Here is a 23,635-nt window from a genome sequence, read left to right as displayed (position 1 = left end):
TAGCTACTGAGCGGGGTCCTCTTTCCGGACCGGAAGTAAAGCACTAACAAAGGAACAGGACATAAAAACTAGGCAGTCCACCTTTAACACATCTATTACCTTAATTCTAACACCGCGACAATATTACATAGAATGATATTCTGGACAGGGGATACAGATATACAAAGTTACGTTAAGTCAACACGGGATATTCATTCATTCATTGCCAGACGCCATGTATCCCAAATGGGGTGGCCAAGGGCTTAGAGTTAATTGTTTTACAGGGAAGGACACTAATCCTCCACCAACCCCACTTGACACGTAGGGATGCCAACAGCATCTTGTGTTCCCAGGCGGTCACCCATCCAAGTACTAACCAGACCCAACGTTGCTTAACTTCGCTGATCGGATGGGAAGCGGTGTACTCAACGTGGTATAATTATACTTTACAATGGGTTAAGGGTCCATAAGTGAATGTGACTAACTTTCATTAAAGTCCAAAAGGTCTTAGTGCACCGGTACAATAGAGATGTATGGGCTTGATGTGCCAGGGGAGGATTACTACTATAAAAGAACAGGGGGAGCAGATCACTATAATTTACTGGCTGGGCTCGGCGCGGCGACTCTCGCCCGCGCGTGCACTGATAAGGGGGAACTCCTCTTCTGGGCTGGGGAATAACACTAGTTCACGGGCCCAGAACTTATAGTCTTTATCAAGGGAAAGTAATCACGGACACTTATAGGTGGGATCCCTCTTATTCACTTTGTCACGGTATCACTGTCTCTGTCTCACTGTAGGAGGGAAAGTCACTAATCTTGCCCGATTTTCTGGGGCGATGTCACTCTGTCACTTTAAGGGGACCTCCGGGGGCTCTACCCGTGGCGGGAATCACCGTACCCGCTGGGGGGAGACTCGACCTGGGTCCGATCCACTGAGGTGTTGCAGGGAGACCCTCTTGCCTGGGGTCTCGACCTGTTGTAGGCCCTCTCTCTGGTCCCGTCGTCACGGTGCAGGGAGACCCTCTTGCCTGGGGTCTCGACCTGTTGTAGACCTCCTTCTCAGGGTCCCGTCGTCGTGGTGCAGGGAGGCCCGTCTATGGGGGGGCCTCGACCTGTTGTGTTGGCCCTCAGGACTGGGGCCAAACAGGTGAAGCAGCCGTGTCTGGCGTCGGAGGATCTGCGGCAGGGGGAGGTCAGCGTTGGTAGGCTGCTGGGCTCGCCTGGGGGTCCGAGGACTGGGGAGGTCTGTCAAGGGACGCGCCGTCAGGTGTGGGCTGCGGCCTCGTCTCCTGCTGGTACCTGGGGAAGACAAGAATTTCCCGGGCGTGGGAGGTAGGTCCCGACTGGGACCGGGTCTCTGATCGGGTGACACTTTCGGGGCAACTCTCCCGGGTGGTGTCCAGCTACTCCTGCAGGAGTTGACTGAATTCAGAGGACACACGGTGGCCGTGATCTCTCTCTTACACAGGGAGGGTAGCACAGAGGCGACTCTCTCTCTTGTCTCCGATACAGCCGTGGCACCAGGTCGATCGGTCCTGGGACCCACTTGTGGCTTTATACAAGGGGCTCTTGCCCTTGGGGTGGCTAGGGGTGTTGGCCCCGTATAGTCCACTATTGGGCCTCCTGCCCTGTTTGTGATAGAGGGTATTTCTCCCTCGTTAAAGGACCTCCTGTCCTGGTAGTGGCAGAGGGTATTTCTCCCTCGTGGCTCACTGTGGCAGAGGGTACTAGACCCTCGTAGCTCACCAGAGTAGCGGCAGAGGATGGTATTTCCTCGTGGCTCGCGGTGGCAGCAGGTGCGAACACCTCGTGGCTCACCAAGGGACCTCCTGCCATGTTGGGGTGAAGCTGTGGTCGTCACCACAAAACTACTAGGGACTGATATTAGATCAGTCCCACCCCACTGCTGTCGATGGTCAACCCGCCGTTAAAGTTGTTGCGGATCTAGGCTCACCTGGCGTTGGGGCAGTTGCGGGGAGAAGGTGCACAGGTCAGTGGTGGTTGGGTGACCCTTTTGCCCTGGGTCATTAACCTCTCCGTTATCTCCTCCTCGGGTGGTGGGGTGGTGGTGGCCCGGTGGTGGGGTGGGGGGTGGCGGGGTGGATGGTCCGGCGGCTGGCATTTTAGTCTGTCTGCCTGTTCCATCGTGTTGACAACTGGCTCAGTTTGTGTTGAATCGGTGGAAATGGTTTTGTGGCATTCAACATAAACATTGGCATGTGGCATGCTACATGAAACAACAATGTTGACTTGTCGCAGTCAACATGCCTCCTGGTTGAATGCCGCATTCAACATACATGTTGAAAGCCGGTCAAGTCGCATGCTACATGTTGCCTGTGTTGCCCCCAGTGAAATCGCGCCTTAACTAAGGTTGCCACCCTTTCCTTAAAATACGGATTCGTTCCGTATTGGACTGAGGTGTTGCGTTCCATTTTGAACCTATACGGAACGCTATTTGTTCCGTACTTAGCTGTCTGAATGATCAAGCTGATGATCGTCAGTATTTTAAAATCACAGTGAACGCATTGTTCGATCAATCATAAAACCAGATTGTAAAATTATGCCTTGATCAACAACAATATATATTACCAATCAAACAAGGTCGTTCTTCGGTACGTGTGAAGTACGCGACGTAACATGTGCGACGAGAGGGCTGTCGAGTTTGGACCCGACCGTCTTACCCTCTCCCTACCCACAGACTCCAATAACCCTAAACTTCGGACAGAGTTGTGCTGACTTTCTCACAACTATAGAATAAGATAAAAGGCTTCTTGCAGCAGCAAGGGGCAACACAAAGTATTCATGTAAAAAAAAAAAAAAAAAAAGTTGGGAATAGCTGATAATATCTCTTTCCCTGATTCGCTCAGAAAGTTCCATTTTTCGTAGGATAGATTTTTTTTTTTTTCCTTGGGGAAGCAGCCTAGGTATATAGACAGATAGAAGAAACAAAAAGTGCTAAATCTTAGTCAATGCCAGAATAAATGGTGTTCATTGGTCATTATTATTTTTTTTATGTGGCTAACTTGTAAGTTTTCAGATTTAAATGAATTACTACCTGCAAATTTTCATTCAAAAGTTAAGGCTTTCTCGACTGCTGCAGCACATTTTCCAGCAGACAGAACTTGAAAAAGTTGCATTCAGCCATATTGGATCTGACATGACATTACATCACATTACATTACATGACAATACAGTGTAATATGAAACTATTTTCAAAGGGTATTGTTATTTAGTATATGAAAAAAAAATTCTTGTGCATTTTATTATACAAGATGCTGTGTTATGAGCATGAATGAATATAAATAAACACGATGGGTTAGTGTCTTTGTCTCAGCATATCATTTAATTTAGAAATTCCAAAGATAAGTCATGTCAGTGATAACTGGTCTTATAAATATTACAACATGTCTTTCAATTAAAACATGTCCTCGTCACCCTCGTGTTTAGTGCAGATAGCCTCAAAATGCCCCTGAAGGAAGACATTTCATTTTTTTTTTTTTTTGGGGGGGGACAGCTACCCTCCCTCCGTACTCCCCTCCCCCCTCCCCCCCTCGCTGGATAGGCTCTCTCCCCTCGCCATTATTGTTCCTACTTACACAACTCCGTTCCTTATTTTTCTGAGCTCGAGGTGGCAACCCTAGGTGTAACAAAGAGAATAGAGCACTAACTACTAGTATGAATTTTAGACTAATGGTCTTTTATAGGCTTTACAACAACGGTGGAACAAACGTTACTTAAGTAATTGTACGACATAATAATGCTCGATTATGATTTACAATTTGTATACAGTTATTCACAGATATCTTCCCATTGTTTCAATACCAGTATTTTTGTGGAGTGGATCATTTGGATCCCACACAGCTCTCCTGTGGTACACGGCTTCAGTAAGGTGTTCAGTAGACATAATTACCAGAACCCAACCGCTCCAGCACGCATTACCAGCACGACTGAATGATGATGCAAATGCCTGGGGAGTGGGGAAGTCGTTCGGCAGTGCGCAACATTCAGGAACTTGCTGCATCGCGTATCGTCGAACGTGGAGGGTGAGCGATTTTGCGACCACACAAAGAGGCTATACGTAAAAGAGCATATCATACCACGGTTTTTTCTCCCTTAAGGAGGAGGTGGGGGAAAAATAGATCCTCAGTATCTCTGCTTGTCGTAAGAGGCGACTGGAAGGGGCAGTTCTGATCGTATCTTACCATAGTATCCTCTTCTATCCTACCTTTCTTCTTGGTACTTCCGTGTTTCTTCCGGCCTTTATTTCCCATTTACTGCTATCAGGTTATAGACATTTGGTTTCATGACATGAATAGTTTTAAGGACTTTCCATTTGCATTCCATATCCTTCACCTGTTCTAAAATCCCCCTTCAGTTTCTGTTTATCCTTTGCCGTGTTCTGCCTTCTTACTATACCTTCAGATCAGAACCATATGATCTTTGCTATCTGCACTTGGATTTCATTCACTCACCACGGTTTCCTGGTTTCTGTTATGTAACCCCTTCTATATGTAGCTCGTCCTGTATCACATATTTTCACTACCACTACCATCTCTTTTCAGATTCACAAACGCATTCACGTTCCCTGTCTTATATGTGAGTTGCTTTTTCAAGATCGAGGGACAAGGAAAGGAGAGTGCAGATTCTCCCCGTGTATGTAGTTCATTCTGTAAAAATATGCTTAGTTACGATGGGGAATGGATTGTAAATATATTTGTATATATATGAAAGTCCCACCCCGGGATGCATATTTCCGTGCAAGCCACCTCAGCCAAAAAGCTCCAGTGGGATAGGTTAGGTTTTATATACTTTGAGTAATTTTAGAAATTTATGCCTGGGAAACGCATTGAGCACATTTTCGAGAAGAACCTAAGGTTAGTTTTGAAACGAGGGGACGAGCGTCGTTCCTGGCTGAGGGTTCCCGGTGGTGAGACGAGCAACCTTCGGCTATTTTTCACAGAACATCAGTCAGTTTTACTAATCAGTTTCAATGGTCTGTTAGTATGTTTACAAAATGCATTAAATGCGTATAAAAGCAAAATCGTCCTATTTAACTAGCACGATACCTCTCTCTCTCTCTCTCTTGGATAAATGACTTCTGAGTATGGTGCCTGTCCCTGTCCCTCCCTCCTCCCTAAATACGGCTTGGATAGGCTATGATGGCTATCCCAGTAATATTTCATGGGAACTGCACCCTTAGACTTTTGTCTCTCACGTCATCTAGTAACACAGTGTTGCATAATTAGTTGACTTTTTTCACGCATGGGAGCAGCTTGCATTTTTTTTTTTTTTTTCCACTCAAAGGCTATATTATACTTGTAAATTTGTAATATATAGTTTGCGTACAATTTCCATGTGCATAATTGTATTTGTAGTACTTGGGAAGTGCAGCGTTATCTTGCTATTGATTCATACGTAGAGGCTAAATTAGAGGATAACAATTCTCAAAACCGCATATGATGACTGGTTGTAGTCTTATTATCAATGAAACGCCCCCGGTCAGACGGCCTGCTTCCTCTCCCACCCCTGTGACTATGCACACGACTCCTTTGTGCACACGGCCCACGCTTTTTCGAGCACAGACTAGCACATTTCATCTACTGTTCCTTTATTATGCATAGTAATTTGAACATGGCTTTGTCTGTGGGTACAAAGTTTCTTAGTCAATAGATTTCTCTCAAACTGAAGAAATACACAGCTGTAGCAAGATAGCCTTGACAAGCCTCCGAACTTAATCTAAGTTACCTACGTTATTCTACTTCTGGCACTGCATTGCAAACTGACAAAAGTTAATAAAATTTAGCATTGGCACAAACTAGGATAAAAACCACTACAAAACTAAACTGTAAACCAGGCGAACAAGAATAAAATGCTCTAGTGTCCCTTGATTTGCAAACTTAATAAAGCACACGCGAGAAATTATCTGGCATCTAGCGCTCTGCACACGGCCCGCTACTTCATCCACATAAAAGACGGTGGATGACAACGAGTGGCGTCATTACAGCAATCGATCGCAGTCACTGACAGACATCGCCACTAGCGCAACTACACCACCATGCCTGATCCATGCTGCAAGGGTGAGCAACAATAATCCTTACTAATATTGTAGTTTTCCGTGCATTGTTGCCTATCTCTTCCATTTTCATTAACTGTTTTATTAGTCTCCAGTTTTGTCATGTGACATAATATTATACGTGAATAACGCAAATATTGATCAATTCCGTCCGTCATACACGATTTATAATCGCTATTTCGCATTGTGCATTATGGACACAGAACTACTCGGTGAATGTAACAATACGTTTCTCATGCTAGTAAGGAACTTATTCTGGCAAAGCCTATGTATTCCCGGTACTTAGCTGAACAGTTACTTTTTATTGCCGTGCTCACTGCACTGACTAGGCGAACATTAGTGCTCCAGTGTTAAGAAATTTGTGAATCATACATATTGATACAGGCAGTTTGAATAGTTATATCCATTGACACTCAGGCTAGGTTGTGCTCTGAGCTTGCAGCAATCCTCAGCACCCTATATACTGTACATCTCAGATTAACTCTTGGCTGAACGCGTTTTTTAACAAAATATCGATTCGGCAACCAGGTCCACCTGTTTATGACGTCATGGCATGTGAGCGTGGGCGAGTGACTCATCTTCCTTCACTCAGTCCACACAGACCACACCTCACAGCCTTCCATACCGCACACCTAGATCATTCTGGAATCGTATTTGGTTTCTTATCCCCTCACCCATCCCCGTTTAAATATATTTTCATAGCGCTGTGCCACAGTTCATTTAATAAAAGTTAAACCTTGATCGTCTAGTGGCCTGTATTAAGGAGAAGGGGGCGCGGTAGCACAGTGGTAGCGCGCCGGACTCGTAATCGCGGGATTGCGAGTTCGAGTCTCGCCCGGGCTGTCGTGCCGGGAGTGGTAGCTCGCTCCTGTAACCCTAGCGGGGCTATATAGTCCAATACAGGGCTTAGCTCGGGGGAACTCCATTTGTCTTAAGGAGAATATGTGGCCTTTAAGAAGATATATTACCCTCGGCCAGGGCTGGTGCTGTTATGTTTAGTGTACTCCTTTACAACTCTTTTACTACCCCTTAATCCTGTATGTAATACATCTTACGAATGCCTTTGTATTTTATAACACAGAGTGTAACTTATTTTTATCAAAGGGTATGTGGCTACACCAAAAAACCACTGTGTGGCTACACTGTATATAACTGTATTGGCTGAAGGTGTATGGCAAGACTCACCACCTTCTTTTGTTGTTTTAGCGCTCTGTACCTTTTAAAACAAGAAATGTCAATTCAGTTCAGTTCTTTCCTCCAACTGAATGTATACTTGCCCCAGTCATGTTTGCTGTGCATTTACCTATGTATTGTACTGTCCTTATGTACCATGTAATGCTTGCGTCATATCCCTTCAGTATTGCAACGTAATGTTTTATTCAGTTTTATTCAGTTTATAGAACGTAATGTTTATTTTATTCAGGCTAACCTCTAACAATTTTTTTAAGATTATACCGTTCAATTTCATCTTCACTACATAATTTTTCTTACTCTACCTGCCACCAGACGATTTTATTTAACCTAAAGAAGACTTCCGGCCTGGAAGAGTTAAAGCAGAATATTAGTCGTAGCTGATTTTTTCTTTTTACCGGTGGTAGTAGGTACCAGTATGTATCAATAAGTACGGTTTTTGATGAAATGCATGGATTTTTGTACCAAGTTTGATTTTGTATATACAGCGAAATATTGTCGTGATGCAATTTAGACAAAGCTTTTTGTACCAGTGACATGAGAACTACTGTATACTGTATTTATGCTTTCAATCAATCAATCATTTCCTGTGGCACCCTCGGGGATGCATAGGGCCTCGATGAACTCACACCACCACATCCTATCTTGTGCTAACTCCTCAAGATCTCCCCAACACTCATCTCCAGCTTCCCGTCTCATTGTCCTCACCCACGTCTCCTTTGGCCTTCCTCTACCTCTCCTACCAAGTGCCACCCACCCCGGTGTACCTCGTACTATTCCTTGTCTCCTATACACATGTCCTAGCCACTTCCATCGTGAGAATCTAACATATTCATCGATCGGCTGCACTCCCGTTATTTCTCTAATTCTACTATTTGGTATCCTTTCCCACCACTTAACTCCTAATATTCTTCTAAGTGCTTTATTTTCAAACACCAAGAATTTATTTTCCATAGTCACTGTGCTGTACCAAGACTCGTGTCCATAAATTAAGATACTCCTAACCATTACCTTATAAAGTTTGATTTTTGTATGCACAGAGAAATTGTTATTATTCCAAATATTTTTAAGCATTCCCATTGCCTGATTAGCCTTCTTTAACCTTTCCTTGAATTCAAAGTTCAAAGAACCATCCTTGGCTAAATAAGTACCTAAATATTTAAACCTATCAACTTGCTTTACAACCATACCTCCAATTACACATTCCTGCGCATTTTCCATATTCATATTGATTATTTCAGTTTTTCCACAATTAATAACCAAACCCACCTTGCGACCTTCACTCACCAAACAGTCCAACACTCTCTGCATCTCTTCTGGCCCATCACAAATCAAAACTATATCATCTGCATAATCTAAATCCAAAAGTTTCCTGTTCTCTCCCCAAAGTATACCTGCACCGGTTTCTGTTCCAACGCGTTTCATAATGTAATCAATGACCAATATAAATAGTAAAGGCGACAGAACACCACCTTGAATTACTCCGGACTTGACTTCAAACGAATCACTCAGACAACCATCAACCATCACTTTACAAAATGTGTCCTCATGCATGTTCATAATGACCCTCACAAACTCCTCTGGTATTCCATAATGTCTCATGATCTTCCCCATAGTCTCTCTCGAAACACTATCAAAAGCCTTTTCAAAATCAACAAAACAAAGACTTAACGGTACTCTCATTTCATTAACTTGCTGCATCAAATGCCTAACTATAAAGATCTGATCATTGCAACCACGTCCCTTTCTAAAACCAGCCTGTTCATCCCTCAGAATACCCTCAACCACCGGCTCCAACCTATTTAACAACATTCTACTGAAAACTTTACTTTCGTAAATTTTAAATATCTGGGAACGATTGTATCATCTAACAGATCATTAAGTAATGAAATTGAGGAGAGGATTAGGCAGGCTTGGCGAGCTGTTGGAATGTTGAAATCTGTATGGAATATTAATATGCTTTCGGTGCATACCGTGCTAAAGTAAAAATTTACAAGTCCATGGTTAGACCAATTTTAATTTATGGACATGAGTCATGATACAGTACAGTTCCAACAGATCAGAAAGTATTAGGGTTTGAGAATAAAATACTGAGAAGGATTCTTGGGGTAAAGTGGCAAGACAGAGTTACAAATGAAAGAGTAAGGGATACTACGAGAATGGAACCAGTTGATGAATATGTGAGACTGTCTCGCTGGAAATAGCTGGGGCACATATGTAGAAAAGAAGGCAGTTTAATACAGGATGTGCCAGAGTGGACTGCTAGAGGAAGAAGAGGCCGAGGGAAACCTGGTTGAGGACAATGAAAAGAGAAGCAGGAGAGGAGTGCTGCTGGGACCTGAAGGAGATGGCAAGAGACAAATATTGGTGGAGAGAGTTCATCGAGGCCCTATGCATCCCGGGGGCTGCCAGAGGAAATGATTGATAGAGAGAGAGAGAGAGAGAGAGAGAGAGAGAGAGAGAGAGAGAGAGAGAGAGAAGGGATATTTTCAGTTTTCGGAAAACTTGAACTTCACGATACAGAGCGCACAGAGTTTAACGAGAAAAATAAGTAAATAAATAAATAAATAAATGGTATAAACTGCCTCCTGTTGAACGTCCGATCTTGTTTGCTGTGTCAAGTTCACTCAACCCTCCTCCCTCTCACCGGCACTTCTCGCACGCGCGAAAGCGATCAGTTGCAATGACTCACTCGTTTATCATCCTCCTCCTCCCTAACCCAGTTGTGCTCCGTTTAAAGATATGAATATGGTATAGGGTTCGCTTGATTCAGTTTCCTGCTGCTTCAACAGCGTACAGAACGTAAAGGTGTTTACTTTTCGGGTTTAGCATTAGATTACACGGGCTGTGTCATCACGTCCGCCAACCGAATTTCCCAGTATTTCAGAGAAATGGGTAACGTACAGTTTATACTTCCGTTTGCTGTTTATTTACCAGTATTTTTTGGGCTAACTGAATATACACTTAAAAATTAACTATCCAAATCCAGTTTCTTTTTCAAAGGGGTAGGTATCGCATTTTTAGGATTAGAATGCAATTGAGAAAATGGACTAGTTTCTGATGATGTCTCGGCTTTCTAGGTAATATAATCATAGTAATTTTGACTATTATCTAGCCCTCATTATGGTGACTGACGAAGTTAGTTCAAATTTATATCAATAGTAACGCTAATAAGGTCATATACTCGTAATCTTTATTTTTATATATCATATACGTCAGTCCCATCTTGTCAAGATCAGTTTGACTGATTGTATTCACCATCTGAATACTGAAGAGAATATTACAGCAGTTCATGCTAACCGACAGCCATAATATATATATATATATATATATATATATATATATATATATATATATATATATATATATATATATATGTATATATATACTGTGTGTGTGTGTGTATTTACCTAGTTGTGATATATAGAAATGAGCTACGCTCGGTGTCCCGTCTCCGTTTCTCAATGTCAAATTTTGCTTTGAACTCGTTTAAGTTTTTAGACTGGACGATCACTTTGTCCAGGCTATTCCACAGTTCTATGCATCTGTAAGGAAAACTATATTTCTTGATATCCTTCAAGCAGCTTTCCTTTTTCAGTTTCATTCCGTGTCCTCGTGTTACTCTCCAATCCCATACAAACAGATCTTCTCTGTCAATTTTATCTACTCCCATTATGGCCCTGAACACTGCAATCATGTCGCCCTTTTCTCTTCTTTCCTCTAAGGAAGGCAGATCCAGCTCTTCCAGCCTCTCTGTACGACAGATCTGCCAGGCTAGGGACCATCTTGGTTGCTGTTCTTTGTGTTCTCTCGATCTTGTTTATGTCTTTCTTTTTGTGTGGGGTCCACACTACTGCTGCATATTCTAACCTGGGGCGGATCATGGCCACTATCAATTTTTTCATCATCTCATCCGGAGAGAAGTGACAAATGAAGTTCCACAGGGCTCGATGCTTGCACAAGTTGTTTTTAATATATATAAATGACGCAGACAGCAACATTGGAAATGGAAGCTACCTAAATACCACAGTGTAGAGACTCTACACTGTGCTAAATACCGGTATGTTTGCTGATGATGCGAAAATGAAAAGGAAAATTACAAACACAGACTCTTGCATCGAGCTACAAGAGGTATTAAATAAGCTTCGTGAATGTAGTAACAGATGGCAGATGGAATTTAATGTGGACAAAAATATCATGTAATAAAACTTGGTAAAAGTGAAAAAGCCCAGACTCGGACTATATGTTAGGAAGTTCAATCCCACGCATATCAGGAAAGGAAAGGGATTATGGAGCGATCAATAACAGACTATCACCGGCTGACCACGTAAATGAAAAAGTAAGGTACTTGTACACACTGCTTGCTAATATGAGGGTAGCATTCACATATATAAATGAAGACATGCTGAGAAAGATAATAACATCATTCATCAGACTAACTCTGGAGTATGCATCAGTAGTCTGGAATCCACATCTCAAAAAACACATAGATAAGACTGAAATGGTACAAAGGGCCACTACAAGGTGGGCACCAAGCTTAAGGGATCTAAACTATGAAAGAAGACTCGAACAAATAAATCTGCCAACATTACATGAGAGAAGGTAAAGAAGAGACATGATTATGTTATATAAACGCATCACAGGAAAAGAAAAAAAAGACATAAATGAGTATATAACCTACTGGGAAGCAACATCAAGAGGACACCGCAAAAATGACTGTACGAAATGGGGGGTGATAAAGACGAAAGGAAATTCGGTTTCCCAAATAGAGCAATTGGTCAGTGGAATGCACTACTGAATGAAATAGTGTGTGCCAAAACTATTCATAAATTTAATGATAATAATGGTTCAAAACACGGGACAGTACGAGCTTGACTCATTCCTGTAAAGATACAATTAGGTAAGAACAATTATGTAGGTAAGAAGACAAACATACACGTCATCCTGACCTTCAACCCCCCCCCCCGCCACTCATATGTCATCCTAACCTTCAGCACGAAAGCTCTTCTTTAACGCAGACTGGCTGTAGTAAATAATAATAATAATAATAGTAATAAACAGTACTCTGCGGTTAAACGTGCCTGTGAATTTGCATCACCAGTGCAAGATTAACTCGTGCCGTGTCATTAATTAGCCCATCTACGTTGTTTTATTTGCAGACAAGTGCGAGTGCGCCGAGGGAGGCTGCAAGAAGGGGTGTAAGTGCGATTCATGCAGGTGCCCTCCATGTGAAAAGTGTAAGTATATCAGAGGACAGTATATGCATATCAGAGAGAGAGAGAGAGAGAGAGAGAGAGGTTGTTCTAACATTTGCCGGGTATTATTAGAGAGAGGGAAAAAGGAGGGAGATTATTCAAACATTCATCGGGTATTATTATTATTATTAGTAGTAGTATGAGAGAAAGGGAGAGAGAGTATGATATACATGCACAATTTACATAAGTACAGTAACTTGGTAACACAGCCAGAGCAAGTGCTAGACGGTCGAAAATGTCGCAGAATTGATAAAATTTGTGTAAAATTAAAGCTGATCTTTGTATTGAAAGTTCAATAGGTCCAACAAATTACACTGCAACATGTAATTGGTATCATTTATTCTATGGATGTATTTACTTAGGCATTTATTTATTTATTTATTTTTTCAGGTCAGGCTGGATGCAAATGCCCTAGCAAGGAGGAATGCTCCAAGACCTGCGCCAAGCCTTGCAATTGCTGCCCATAGACTCCATACGCTCAGCGCAAATTTGATTTACTGTACCATAATGGAGCAAAATTAGCAGTTGTTTTGTAATGCGAGTAGAAAATTGATAACAAGGATCTAAAAATCATGATAGTTTTGAGATAGAATGAAAAATTAAAGCCTTGTGACAGTAAGATTTGGTACTTTTTTGACGGTAAATATTAAAAAAAAAGTTTAGTAATTAAGGATTAAAAGCTGACGACAGGGTCGTAGCTGAAAATGAACTTTTTTATAATTTGTCACTGGAAGTGATAAATTTATGTTGAAAGCATCGTTAAAAAGTATTTTTTATTATTAATATATATATATTTTTTTTTTCAGTAAGCTAAACTTCTGTCGTTTCTTTGTCGAACAATGTGGGCAATACTGATTCGGGTTTGAAATCGGCTGGTCTGATTTTTTTGCCACATATATGTGATCCTGCATGTGGGACTAAATCAAGAGGGAGGGAGGGAATTATATATATTAAACCAAAAAAGTGGGATGTGGACCAATACAGTAATACATATATATATTTTTCTTGTGCAGACGTAATTAGATTTTCTGTTGTGCCTGTTTATCTTATTGTTTATTATCGTTTTTTGAAATAAATATTGCAATTTAATTTGTTTTCTCTAACCTGGTGAGAGGAGCTGCAAATTGGATATATAAATGCTGAATGAGAAATATGATTAAACAACCAAACAATCCAATATTTGAAGAAAAAAAAATCTTAAGTATTTTTATATACTCTGATTTGATAGGCTACAAAATTTATTTCCTTGATGTCATTTGTAGATTGAGCTGTCCATACTGGACAGTTATATTCATGAGGTGAGACTGACTGGACGGATTTCTACCAAATTTAACTGACCCTGCTTGCAGGACCAGACTTAATTATAACTGAGGGATCACATCAATGGTTAGAAATTTGAACCAAAACAATAATTATCGTACATCTTTCTTGTATTTTTAAGGCTTAGGCCTACTGTTTCTTCTTTACCTATATAACCATATCTATCTATCTATCTATCTATCTATATATATATATATATATATATATATATATATATATATATATATATATATATATATATATATATATATATATATATATATATATATATATATATATATATATATATATATATATATATACTGTATATATATATATATATATATATATATATATATTGCTATCTATTGCCAGACGCCTTAATCCCGTAAAGGGTGGCCACAAGCAAATCGGCTCCATGTCGCCCTGTCCCGCGCCATTTCACTGCCCAGCTCCCAGCTCACACCCCCTTCTCTCATATATCTCTCCACTCCATCCCTCCATCTCATCCTTGGCCTCGCCCTCCCTCTTCTCCCTCCACCTCATTCACATACACCCTCCTCGAAAGTTTCTCAGTTTCCACCCTCTCCACATGGCCAAACCACCTCAGTGTGTTTCTCCTACCGCTTCCTATCACATCAATATCCCCACCACAACTCTCCTTCACTTCCTCATTTGTCAGTCTCTCTCTCTTTCTCTTCATGTGACTCCACATGCTCCTCTCAAATAACTCATTTCCACTGCTTTCACTCTTGACTTCTGTCCCTCCAACAAGGTCCAAGCTTCACTTCCATACGTCAGAGTTGGTATCACAAAACTGTCAGGTAGTAGCTTTTTCACATCCATGCTCTCTTAAATTATGTATTTCACTTAATTAGCTTATAAGTTCATTATAATGTGTATATAATATGTATTAATATGTTAGGACTATTAACTGTCGATGGTGCGCCATTTTCGCGTGACCGAGCAATGTATTGGGACTCCATATTGTAGTTACAAATCATAATAGATAGATAGATAAATAGATAGATAGACAGCTCTATGCGAGCCTGGGAATGGGAAATGAGCTTGCAAATTACACTGAGGAAAGCTGACGACAGTGGCCAGTAAGGAGATGATGCAGTTAGTTGTCAGCAATCCACCGGTGAACAAAGCCTTAGTGACCATACACGCACATACACACATACTCACACACAGGCTTCTAGAACTTTCCACCCACAAGGAACACACGTGATACGTCTCCTGTTACACCAGAATTTAGGAAAGAGAGCTCAGAAGGAGACAGGCCTTAGAACAGACAGGTCGCAGGGAGAAGGGCTTAGCAACTTGAGAGAGAGAGAGAGCGAGACAGGGACTTTGCTCAACTCACTCGTGAGTGAGAGGCTTGTTAATATTTCCAAGACAAATAAAAATAGTCCCATACTATTCTTTACCCCTCCTGTCACTACATGACAAATGGGAAAGAAGATTAACTACTTACAAGCTACTCAAGTATAACAACCGCTCGTCCCAAGTCTAATATATATAAAACTCCACTACAAGTAACTACAAAGTCTTTTATGACAGCTCCTCTCAAATAACTCATTTCCACTGCTCTCACTCTTGACTTCTGTCCCTCCAACAAGGTCCAAGCTTCACTTCCATACGTCAGAGTTGGTATCACAAAACTGTCAGGTAGTAGCTTTTTCACTTCCATGCTCTCTTAAATATTTCTTATCATTGCTTTCAGGGAACCAGCAACCTTTCTTCCTTGTACCCTTTCAAGCACTTCACCCTCTAAACTTCCATCCTTACTCATCACACTACCTAAGTACTTAAACGCACTCACATTTTCAATTTCCTTCTCATCCAACTCCACTGTACATTCACTGACTTCACTTCTCTGGAAGACCATAACTTTACTCTTCCCTACATTCACCTTTAGATGGTCGTAGGTGGGGGGCGCCCATCATCCACCCACTTAGTGTAGTGGTTCTGTGTTTTTAGGGTAGCTCTTCATTGAGTGGCAAGCCAAATGCTTTCCTATAAACCAGAGAAGCATTTACAAAGCTGGGTGGTAACCTTATAACCAACCAACACGTGATCCCTACGTGGCAACAAGTGAGTTGGCAGAGGGTTAGTGCCCCTCCCTGGAAAACAACTAAAAATATGAAGAAGCCTATATATATATATATATATATATATATATATATATATATATATATATATATATATATATATATATATATATATAAACAGAAGAAGAAGGAAAAACAAATGAATAAAAAAAAAAATAATCCATACACCAGATTACTGGTGTCCTCCATTCATAAAATATCTGTAACAGTTGGACTTGAACAGCTGTTGGCTGAAGTTTAGAGGGAAACATCTCTGGGGAAGCGAGTTCCAGAGAGATGCAGTTCGAGGAATGAAAGAATTCTGATAGGCTGAAGTTCTGCAATATGGCTAAGTGACATTCAAGTCATGAGCTCTACCAGATGCCCGTGTACCACGAGGGAAGGCATGGAGAGGTGGCACAGTGGACGCAACTTCGTCTGAGCATTGGCCATAAAAATATCTGTAAAATAATACAAGGAAGGCAACATTCCTTATTACTTGTAGGGGAGGTAGTTTATTTATAATAGCAAGGTTATTAATAATTCCAACAGCTTTGTTCTGAGTTTTGTCTAGTCGTTTTAATGCAATCTTTCCACATCCATTCCACGAGGGTGAACAATATTCAAGCTGAAAGCGCACATGACATAAATTATAGCTAACTGCTCGTCAGTGAAGAAGTTACGGACTCTGTGTATATATATATATATATATATATATATATATATATATATATATATATATATATATATATATATATATATATATACCGGTATATATGAATGCGTTTGGGAGTGTAAGAAACGGAATCTAAAGGTGACTGTAAGGAAGAGTAAAGTTATGGTCGTCGAGAGAAATGCAGTCACTGAATGTACAGTGAGGTTGGATGGTGTGGAAATGGAAAATATGAGTGCATTTAAGTACTTGGGTACTGTCATGAGCAAGGATGGAAGTCTGGAGCATGAAGTACTTGAGAGGGTACAAGGAAATAAGATTGCTAGTTCTTTGAAAGCAGTGATAAGAAATAGGGAAGTGTGCATGGAAATAAAAAAGTCGCTGCATGATGGTATTGTAATAACTAACACATGGAAGTGAAGTTTAGACCTTGTTGGAAGGACACAAGTCAAGAGTAGTAGCAGTGGAAATGAGCTATTTGAGAGGAACATAATTATGGAGTCACATGGAGAGACAGACTGACAAATGAGGATGTGAAGGAGCGTTGTGGTGTTGATGTGGATATGATAGAAAGCGTTAGAAGATACACTGAGATTGTTTTGTTCATGTGGAGAGGATGGAGAGTGAGAGACCGACGAGGAGAATGTATGTGACTGAGGTGGAGGGAGGGGGTGAGGGAGGGTAGGCCAAGGAGATGAAGGGATGGAGTGGAGAGATATATGAGAGAGGGGGGTGTGAGCTGGGAGCAGGGCAGTGAAATGGCCTGGGACAGGGCGATATGGAGGCGATTTGATTGTGACCACTCCTTACGGGATTAAGGCGTCTGGCAATATATATATATATACACAGTATATGTGTGTGTGTGTGTGTGTGTGTGTGTGTGTGTGTGTACCCTATCACCCTCTCTCTCTCTCTCTCTCTCTCTCTCTCCTGTGTGTGTATATATATATATATATATATATATATATATATATATATATATATATATATATATATATATATATGATACCGAGGCAAAATAGGACGAACATCTCTTGGACGAAAAGTGAAAATAGTGATTAGAGTGATTTGATAAGCAATGTGCGAAAATTTGGCACCAGTATTAAAGTATCCTTCTGCCACATTAATTTCATGTTTAATACTAGATGGCTTTACCTGATGACAGTATCTGACAGGAAGAACAGCTGCAGCATTTGTGATTTTGGGTGCAAATATCAACTGGGCTTTTGTCAGATTCATTTAGCCCTGTGTTATACGGAAAAAAAAAAAAAAAAAAAAAGCGTAATATCGTACACTTTCATCAGTTCATGTTCAAGCTTAGTCTTGCTGTTGTACCTCTTTTCATCTTATTGTTTCTCACTTATTTTTTGTTTCGTTTTATGTTGTTTTGTTTTGTAAAGACTGGGGTCTGATAAGCTTTCTTTGACCCGGAGAGAGTAGTTGTACTGTAAAAAAACAGCTTATGGGTAGTGAGGTAAGAGGCAACACCTCGGGCAATAAAAGCTACTACAAAACTTAGATCTGATGGGCTGATAAACGAAGAAGGCATTGAAAGTGTTCCTTTGTAGGTTATTCAGTGGGACTGGGTACGTGAAACATGGGCATATAGTGGAGAAATGTATAAAATTTGAAAAGACGATTACACAAAGCAACAGCTAAAGGAAAAGTTTTAAGTAAATATGGAAGTTTAGTATGGAGAAGAAACAGAGGATAGTGGGGGTAAGGTGTTATGGAGTAGATAGAGAGAAACACACTAAGGTGATACGAACATGCAAAGTACTGAAAAAAGACAGACTCGCAAGAAGTTTCGGAAAATGAGATAACTGATGATACTGTAACGATATGGAGCCATGAAAGATAGTGACTGCGTGTTAGTCTCCCAGCCTGTGTCCTGAGTCTGGGATTCAAAGCAGTAACATGGCGTACAATGAAAGTGGATATTGATAATATTTCTTCTCATATGTTTTTATATATTCATACTGCCGGTTCATACCGATGACAGACATTGATACGCAAAAACTGCCGTTACAACACTTCAACATTCATCTTAAGTTTTTTTAAGCACCGCTCTCACTACAGATTTGTAACTTCTCTTCAATGTGAAGTGTTACTCCTGGATTTTCCTTTCCCTTCGAAGAGAAAGTGAAATGTTACAGATAACTCTTAACGACACTGGAGAGCAGAGCGGGGACGATGAATGGATGCAAGGGAAGACTCGTGATTACTTCCTGTCGAGTTCCTGGAAGGGATTAAGGGCCCGTATGCTCAACATGGAGTTTTTCAAATGGGCGACCTCAGCCGCAGCCTCCAGACATGATTCTACCCATGCGTGGTTGCCTCAGTGGGGAATGCAAAAACCTAACTGAGGGGCGAATTCTCCTCCCCTTCAGACACCCTGAACGTTTTTACTTCACCTTACATCGTGCATAGCCTACTTTGTCAAAGCTGGTGAAAGTGAGCTTGGAAAAAAAAAAAAATCTTTTATAAGGATTTTATTTATCCTTTTATTTATTTCTGAGTATGCACATGTAGGGCCGGGAGGTTGCAAATATGAACTTTCTTTGGGAATACCTTTTTTATTTTATTTTATTTTTTTGGGGTGAGGCTAGTTATTTTTTTTGATGAGACGTTAATTTTCGTTTGCATCTTATTTGTGCCACCCGTGATGATGTTAGAAAATTTTAAGTAACACAAAAAAGAACAATACTGAGGTGTAATAACAGAAACTGATCGCCAGGAAAGAGATGAGAGAAAGTCATAAGTTGAAGGATTAAGTTTATGCCTGTCTACTACAAGAAGGTAATTAACTCCTTCACTACGATGCCGTATTTTCTTCATCCTCATCAGACTAATGTAAAATTATTTCATTAATTTTGGAGAGACTTTTCGATCTGGAGGATTAAATCTAGCCTTCATTGACTCCTTCGTCAATAGAAGGCTAATAATAATAATAATAATAATAAGAAGAAGAAGAAGGAGAATCAGATTGAAGGGGCTAGGAGAAACAATTAGTTTACCTGGAAGAGTTCTACAGTAGATACGATGAAGGATGAGCATTATATCTGTCAAATATATTCTCACTGTTTGTGTGAAGTTTCTAACACTCGGGTGATGCGTAAAATTACATAGCTTTGGGAACAGATTAAGGCTAGAATAAGACGTTAGTCACGAAATGTGTTATGGAAAGGATGTAGAGCTGTAATACTATCCCACACTGCCTTTCAGCTACGTGTATTAAGTTGCAAAAAGAACTAGATCTTTGTTCACCACCCTTCTTTCCCTTCACGACTCAATAAAACGCCACCCCCCCCTCTCTCTCTCTCTGTCATGGCTGCGTCTTCTCGTATTTGAACCCGGTTAACACCGGACATATGAATTCCGCTTAACACTGGAACCATTAAATCTCTCATTGCCAGAACAGCTCTAGTATTCTGTTTCTGCTGTCAGACGATTTTATTCAGCTGAGTATGAGTCATATGGGAGTCTGAGAATGATAATAGCACTGCCCGACCATGAGGGAATGTGCAAGTCGGCTGCCTCATACATGCAGACATGCATAAAGTATATGCTGCAAACATACATACATGAATGCATGCATGCATTGCATACATACAAGCACACATCCATACTACATAAATACTATCCTCCATACAGCTATTCCCGCCTTGATCACCATCACTACCGTCCACATTACCATAGTTTTTATTAAAATCTAATATAATCTGGCTGTTTTTATCTGACGGAACTGGACCTCTCTTACAACTAAAATACATGGTTGCATGAAATTCGATAAGCCTTGGAAATGAGGTCGGACTGAGTCAGTGGCGCAGCCAGGGGGGGGCACGCCCCCCCCCCCGAAAGTTTTACGTGTGTTCGAGAATAGCCTGCGAATCTTAAATGTCTAGTACTTGTTTAATCCAGGGTGTAATATTCGGTATGTCACATATTTGGAGATTATATGACATACCGAAATATGCAATTCTGAGTAAAAAGTCTTGCATACACATATACTTTTTAAGACTTACTTCACTTTAGGTGCGAGACAAATATTCGAATTTACACACGGGGAGCCACTGGCACCCGGACGGGTGAGAAGAGGCAGGAAAGAAAGCAAGAAACGTGTGTCGCTCTGCGAAATTTTCAATTTTTATATGTACCTTTTGACACATTATCTTCAAAAAGGGAAACTCCGCTACTAATATGTTTAAATGATTAACTAGTTAGGAGTACCTGTGGGCATGTAGGCCTACATATGGCATAATTGGCAAGAAAAATAAACTAGCGTGGCAACGTTGACCGGCCGTCAGCTGATTGCCACTCATTCATCACCTACACACACCAAAAAACCAGCAGAAGACAGGGCGTGTGTGCTGGGTGGCCCCTCAGGACCCCCCAGATCTGTCTTTCCCCCTGACTGTGAAAAAGCTCACCCTTACCAACAGGGCTAATGTATCGCCCGGCCTCCACTATAGGTGGAGGAAATCTTGAACGAAACAAACGAACGCTCATTACCCGCCTGCGCCATCAGTCATCAGTCAACTCTCATCGGATTGTGTTGCACCAGTGACCAGTCCATACCACTTGCTAATTATGCTACTTGCAGACTCTACTGTGACAAGAAGTGAAAAGACTTATTCCGTGGGTTTCCTTGGATCACTTTATTATGAAACGGAAGCAGCCGCAGCAATCAAGTATATTGGACTTCATGAGTTCAAGTTCTAAAAGGTCCGTTTATGTTTAGCAAATGCATTACAATGTACAGTAGAGGTTATTATTACTGCCAGGAATAATAACAAATGATAATGTCATGCCATGAGCCCTACATACAGTAAGTGTACGTGCACGCAGAAACTGGAAGCCAATGATTGCTTAAGATTTTCCTTGTGATATATTTCAGGCTTTAGATACCTGTGCCTTGTGTGGCAACCATCACTGAAGTAAACTAAGTATTTAACAGACGATGGATTTTCATAGACATTAACATTGAGTGTGGTGAGTTGGGACAGTGCGGGACACGGGGTGAGTTGGAGCAGTGGACATTGCAATGCTAAATGCCAAGACATTTCCATTTTATGGTGCCCATTCAATAGCCCTGCCCCAACTTTACAGATGTTGTTAATACTAGTTTTCTATAGAACCACGAATAGTGCATGAAAAATGTTCAGATATGACAGGGTAGCATATTGACCTTTGTAGAATTTCATTTTTGAAAATACATATTTTGCCAATTTTCCTCTCCCACAGTCAGTTGTAGAGCTAAATTTGTACTTTTTGGTGGGTGAAATCTTCAATTCTTATATATGTATATATATTTTTTTTAAATCCAGAAAATGCATTTTTACAGCAGAGTAGTGCTGAAGGATTAATGGACAATTGTCCCGACTCGCTCACCATTTTTTTTTTTTTACCCTGAGTGAGTTGGGACAACAATTTCATTTGTAATTTTCGCAGGGAAAAACCTACACTTCATGCATTATACAATACTATATTTTATAGTTTGCTGTATTTATGGTGGTTTTGGGTGTCAACAAGTGGATATTTCTCATTTTCAGGCTGCATGCATGCCTTTAAGGGGGAAAATACTGTGATGTGGAGTATGGCAAAAATACATATACAGTAATGGTATAGTGTTAAAAGGAGGGGAAAAGAGTTGTACAATGAAATTTTTGGAAAGGAGAGGAACTGAGAAACGCAGCTGGCCAGTTTATATTGATATGCTGTACAGTATACTAATGATGATTTTCGGCTGTATATCTGGTGCACCTGTCTTAGCAGGAACTGTACCTTTTACGATGCAAGAGGTGGACAAAACCTTTCATGATTATAAAAAGGCATATTTCTCAGTGAAATTTTTCAGCATAAATAGCTACAGGTAACTTAATGGAACTCTCAACTACGGAATATGTATAGTGCAGTGCGCTCTGTGTGTGTGTGTGTGTGTGTGTGTGTGTGTGTGTGTGTGTGTGTGTTTCTCATGGTTAGTCATTGTGCCCCCCCCCCGAATTATATTTTTGGCTGCACCCCTGGACTGAGTCTCCTTGATTACTAGTCAAAATAATCCTTCTGTCTGACTACGCTTGGCGATCGACTGAGCCTGAAATGTTTAGGGATTTTCGTCAGGTTATGATAAACTCAGTATAGTGATGATGATGGTGGTATATTAAGGGTGAAGATGGTTATGATAATAATGAGGACTGGTAATGATATGAAGATACGGTATTGTGAAGATGGTGATGGTCATGATAAATGGCACTGTTGATCACATTAAGCCCTTCAGTGCCGTGACCTACCGTATATTCCATTCCTGCTGTTTCCGGACCTTTATGTTTATGGATATTTTTCAAACTGGAGAGGTTAGATGTAATCACTGGGAACCATTTGCTGAGAGATCCCTTCTAAAAAGTTTATTAAAATGAACCTAAAACATCATCCTGGGAGTTCATCGCAGTTGTTTTGGATATTATGATGATAACGCGGGTGGTGTTATTAATAGTGGTAATGAAGGTGATATTTTATGATCATGGTAAAGAAAGGCAGTGATATTGAAGGTGGAGGCTATACAGATAAGGATAATGATGGTGTAAACGGAAAAGATGATGGTGAGGGTGGTGGCAGTGGTACTGAAAATGATAATGGTGATAATGATGAAGTACAGTAGGTGTTAATGATAACAAAGATGATATTGATGACGAAGATAATGATAGTGAAACTGGTATTGATGATAAAAAAAAGTTGATGATGATAATGATGGTGTAAATGGCAGAGATGATACTGATAGGGGTAGTATGGAAACTAATGATGGTTATGACTATATGGATGGTGAAGAGAGTATTCATATGAGTACATGTACACATTGTGTTTATTACGGTGTAAGCTGCGAAGATTATGGTTATGGAAGCGGTGATGGTGATGATTACAGTGAAGATGATGGTAGCAGAGTGATGACATTGTGTGACAGAGATTATGATAAGAAGGAGGAGCAACATGGCAAGAGTGAGAGATACACTGCGTTCTTCATTCTCCCTCGTTCTCTTTCCCTCCTTTCCTTATCAGCTATCATCCCTCCCAA

General features: G+C 40.7%; 1 protein-coding gene and 1 pseudogene across 1 annotated transcript; one reads left to right on the top strand and one right to left on the bottom strand.

Moving 5' to 3' along the window:
- Positions 1 to 307: 307 nt before the first annotated feature.
- Positions 308 to 426, bottom strand: LOC145413870 (5S ribosomal RNA; annotated as a pseudogene).
- Positions 427 to 5,976: 5,550 nt separating this feature from the next.
- Positions 5,977 to 13,587, top strand: LOC145413848 (metallothionein-1). Its single transcript, XM_080283515.1, has 3 exons — positions 5,977 to 6,056; positions 12,403 to 12,480; positions 12,889 to 13,587. Exons 1-3 carry the CDS (start codon positions 6,035 to 6,037, stop codon positions 12,963 to 12,965), a joined length of 177 nt encoding a protein of 58 aa, XP_080139641.1. The 5' UTR covers positions 5,977 to 6,034; the 3' UTR covers positions 12,966 to 13,587.
- Positions 13,588 to 23,635: the final 10,048 nt, after the last annotated feature.

This window comes from Coenobita brevimanus, chromosome 97, assembly GCF_032717465.1.
Source record: "Coenobita brevimanus isolate Jiangsu-jjx chromosome 97, ASM3271746v2, whole genome shotgun sequence".
NCBI lineage: Eukaryota > Metazoa > Arthropoda > Malacostraca > Decapoda > Coenobitidae > Coenobita > Coenobita brevimanus.
This window is presented reverse-complemented; position numbering and strand designations above follow the sequence as displayed.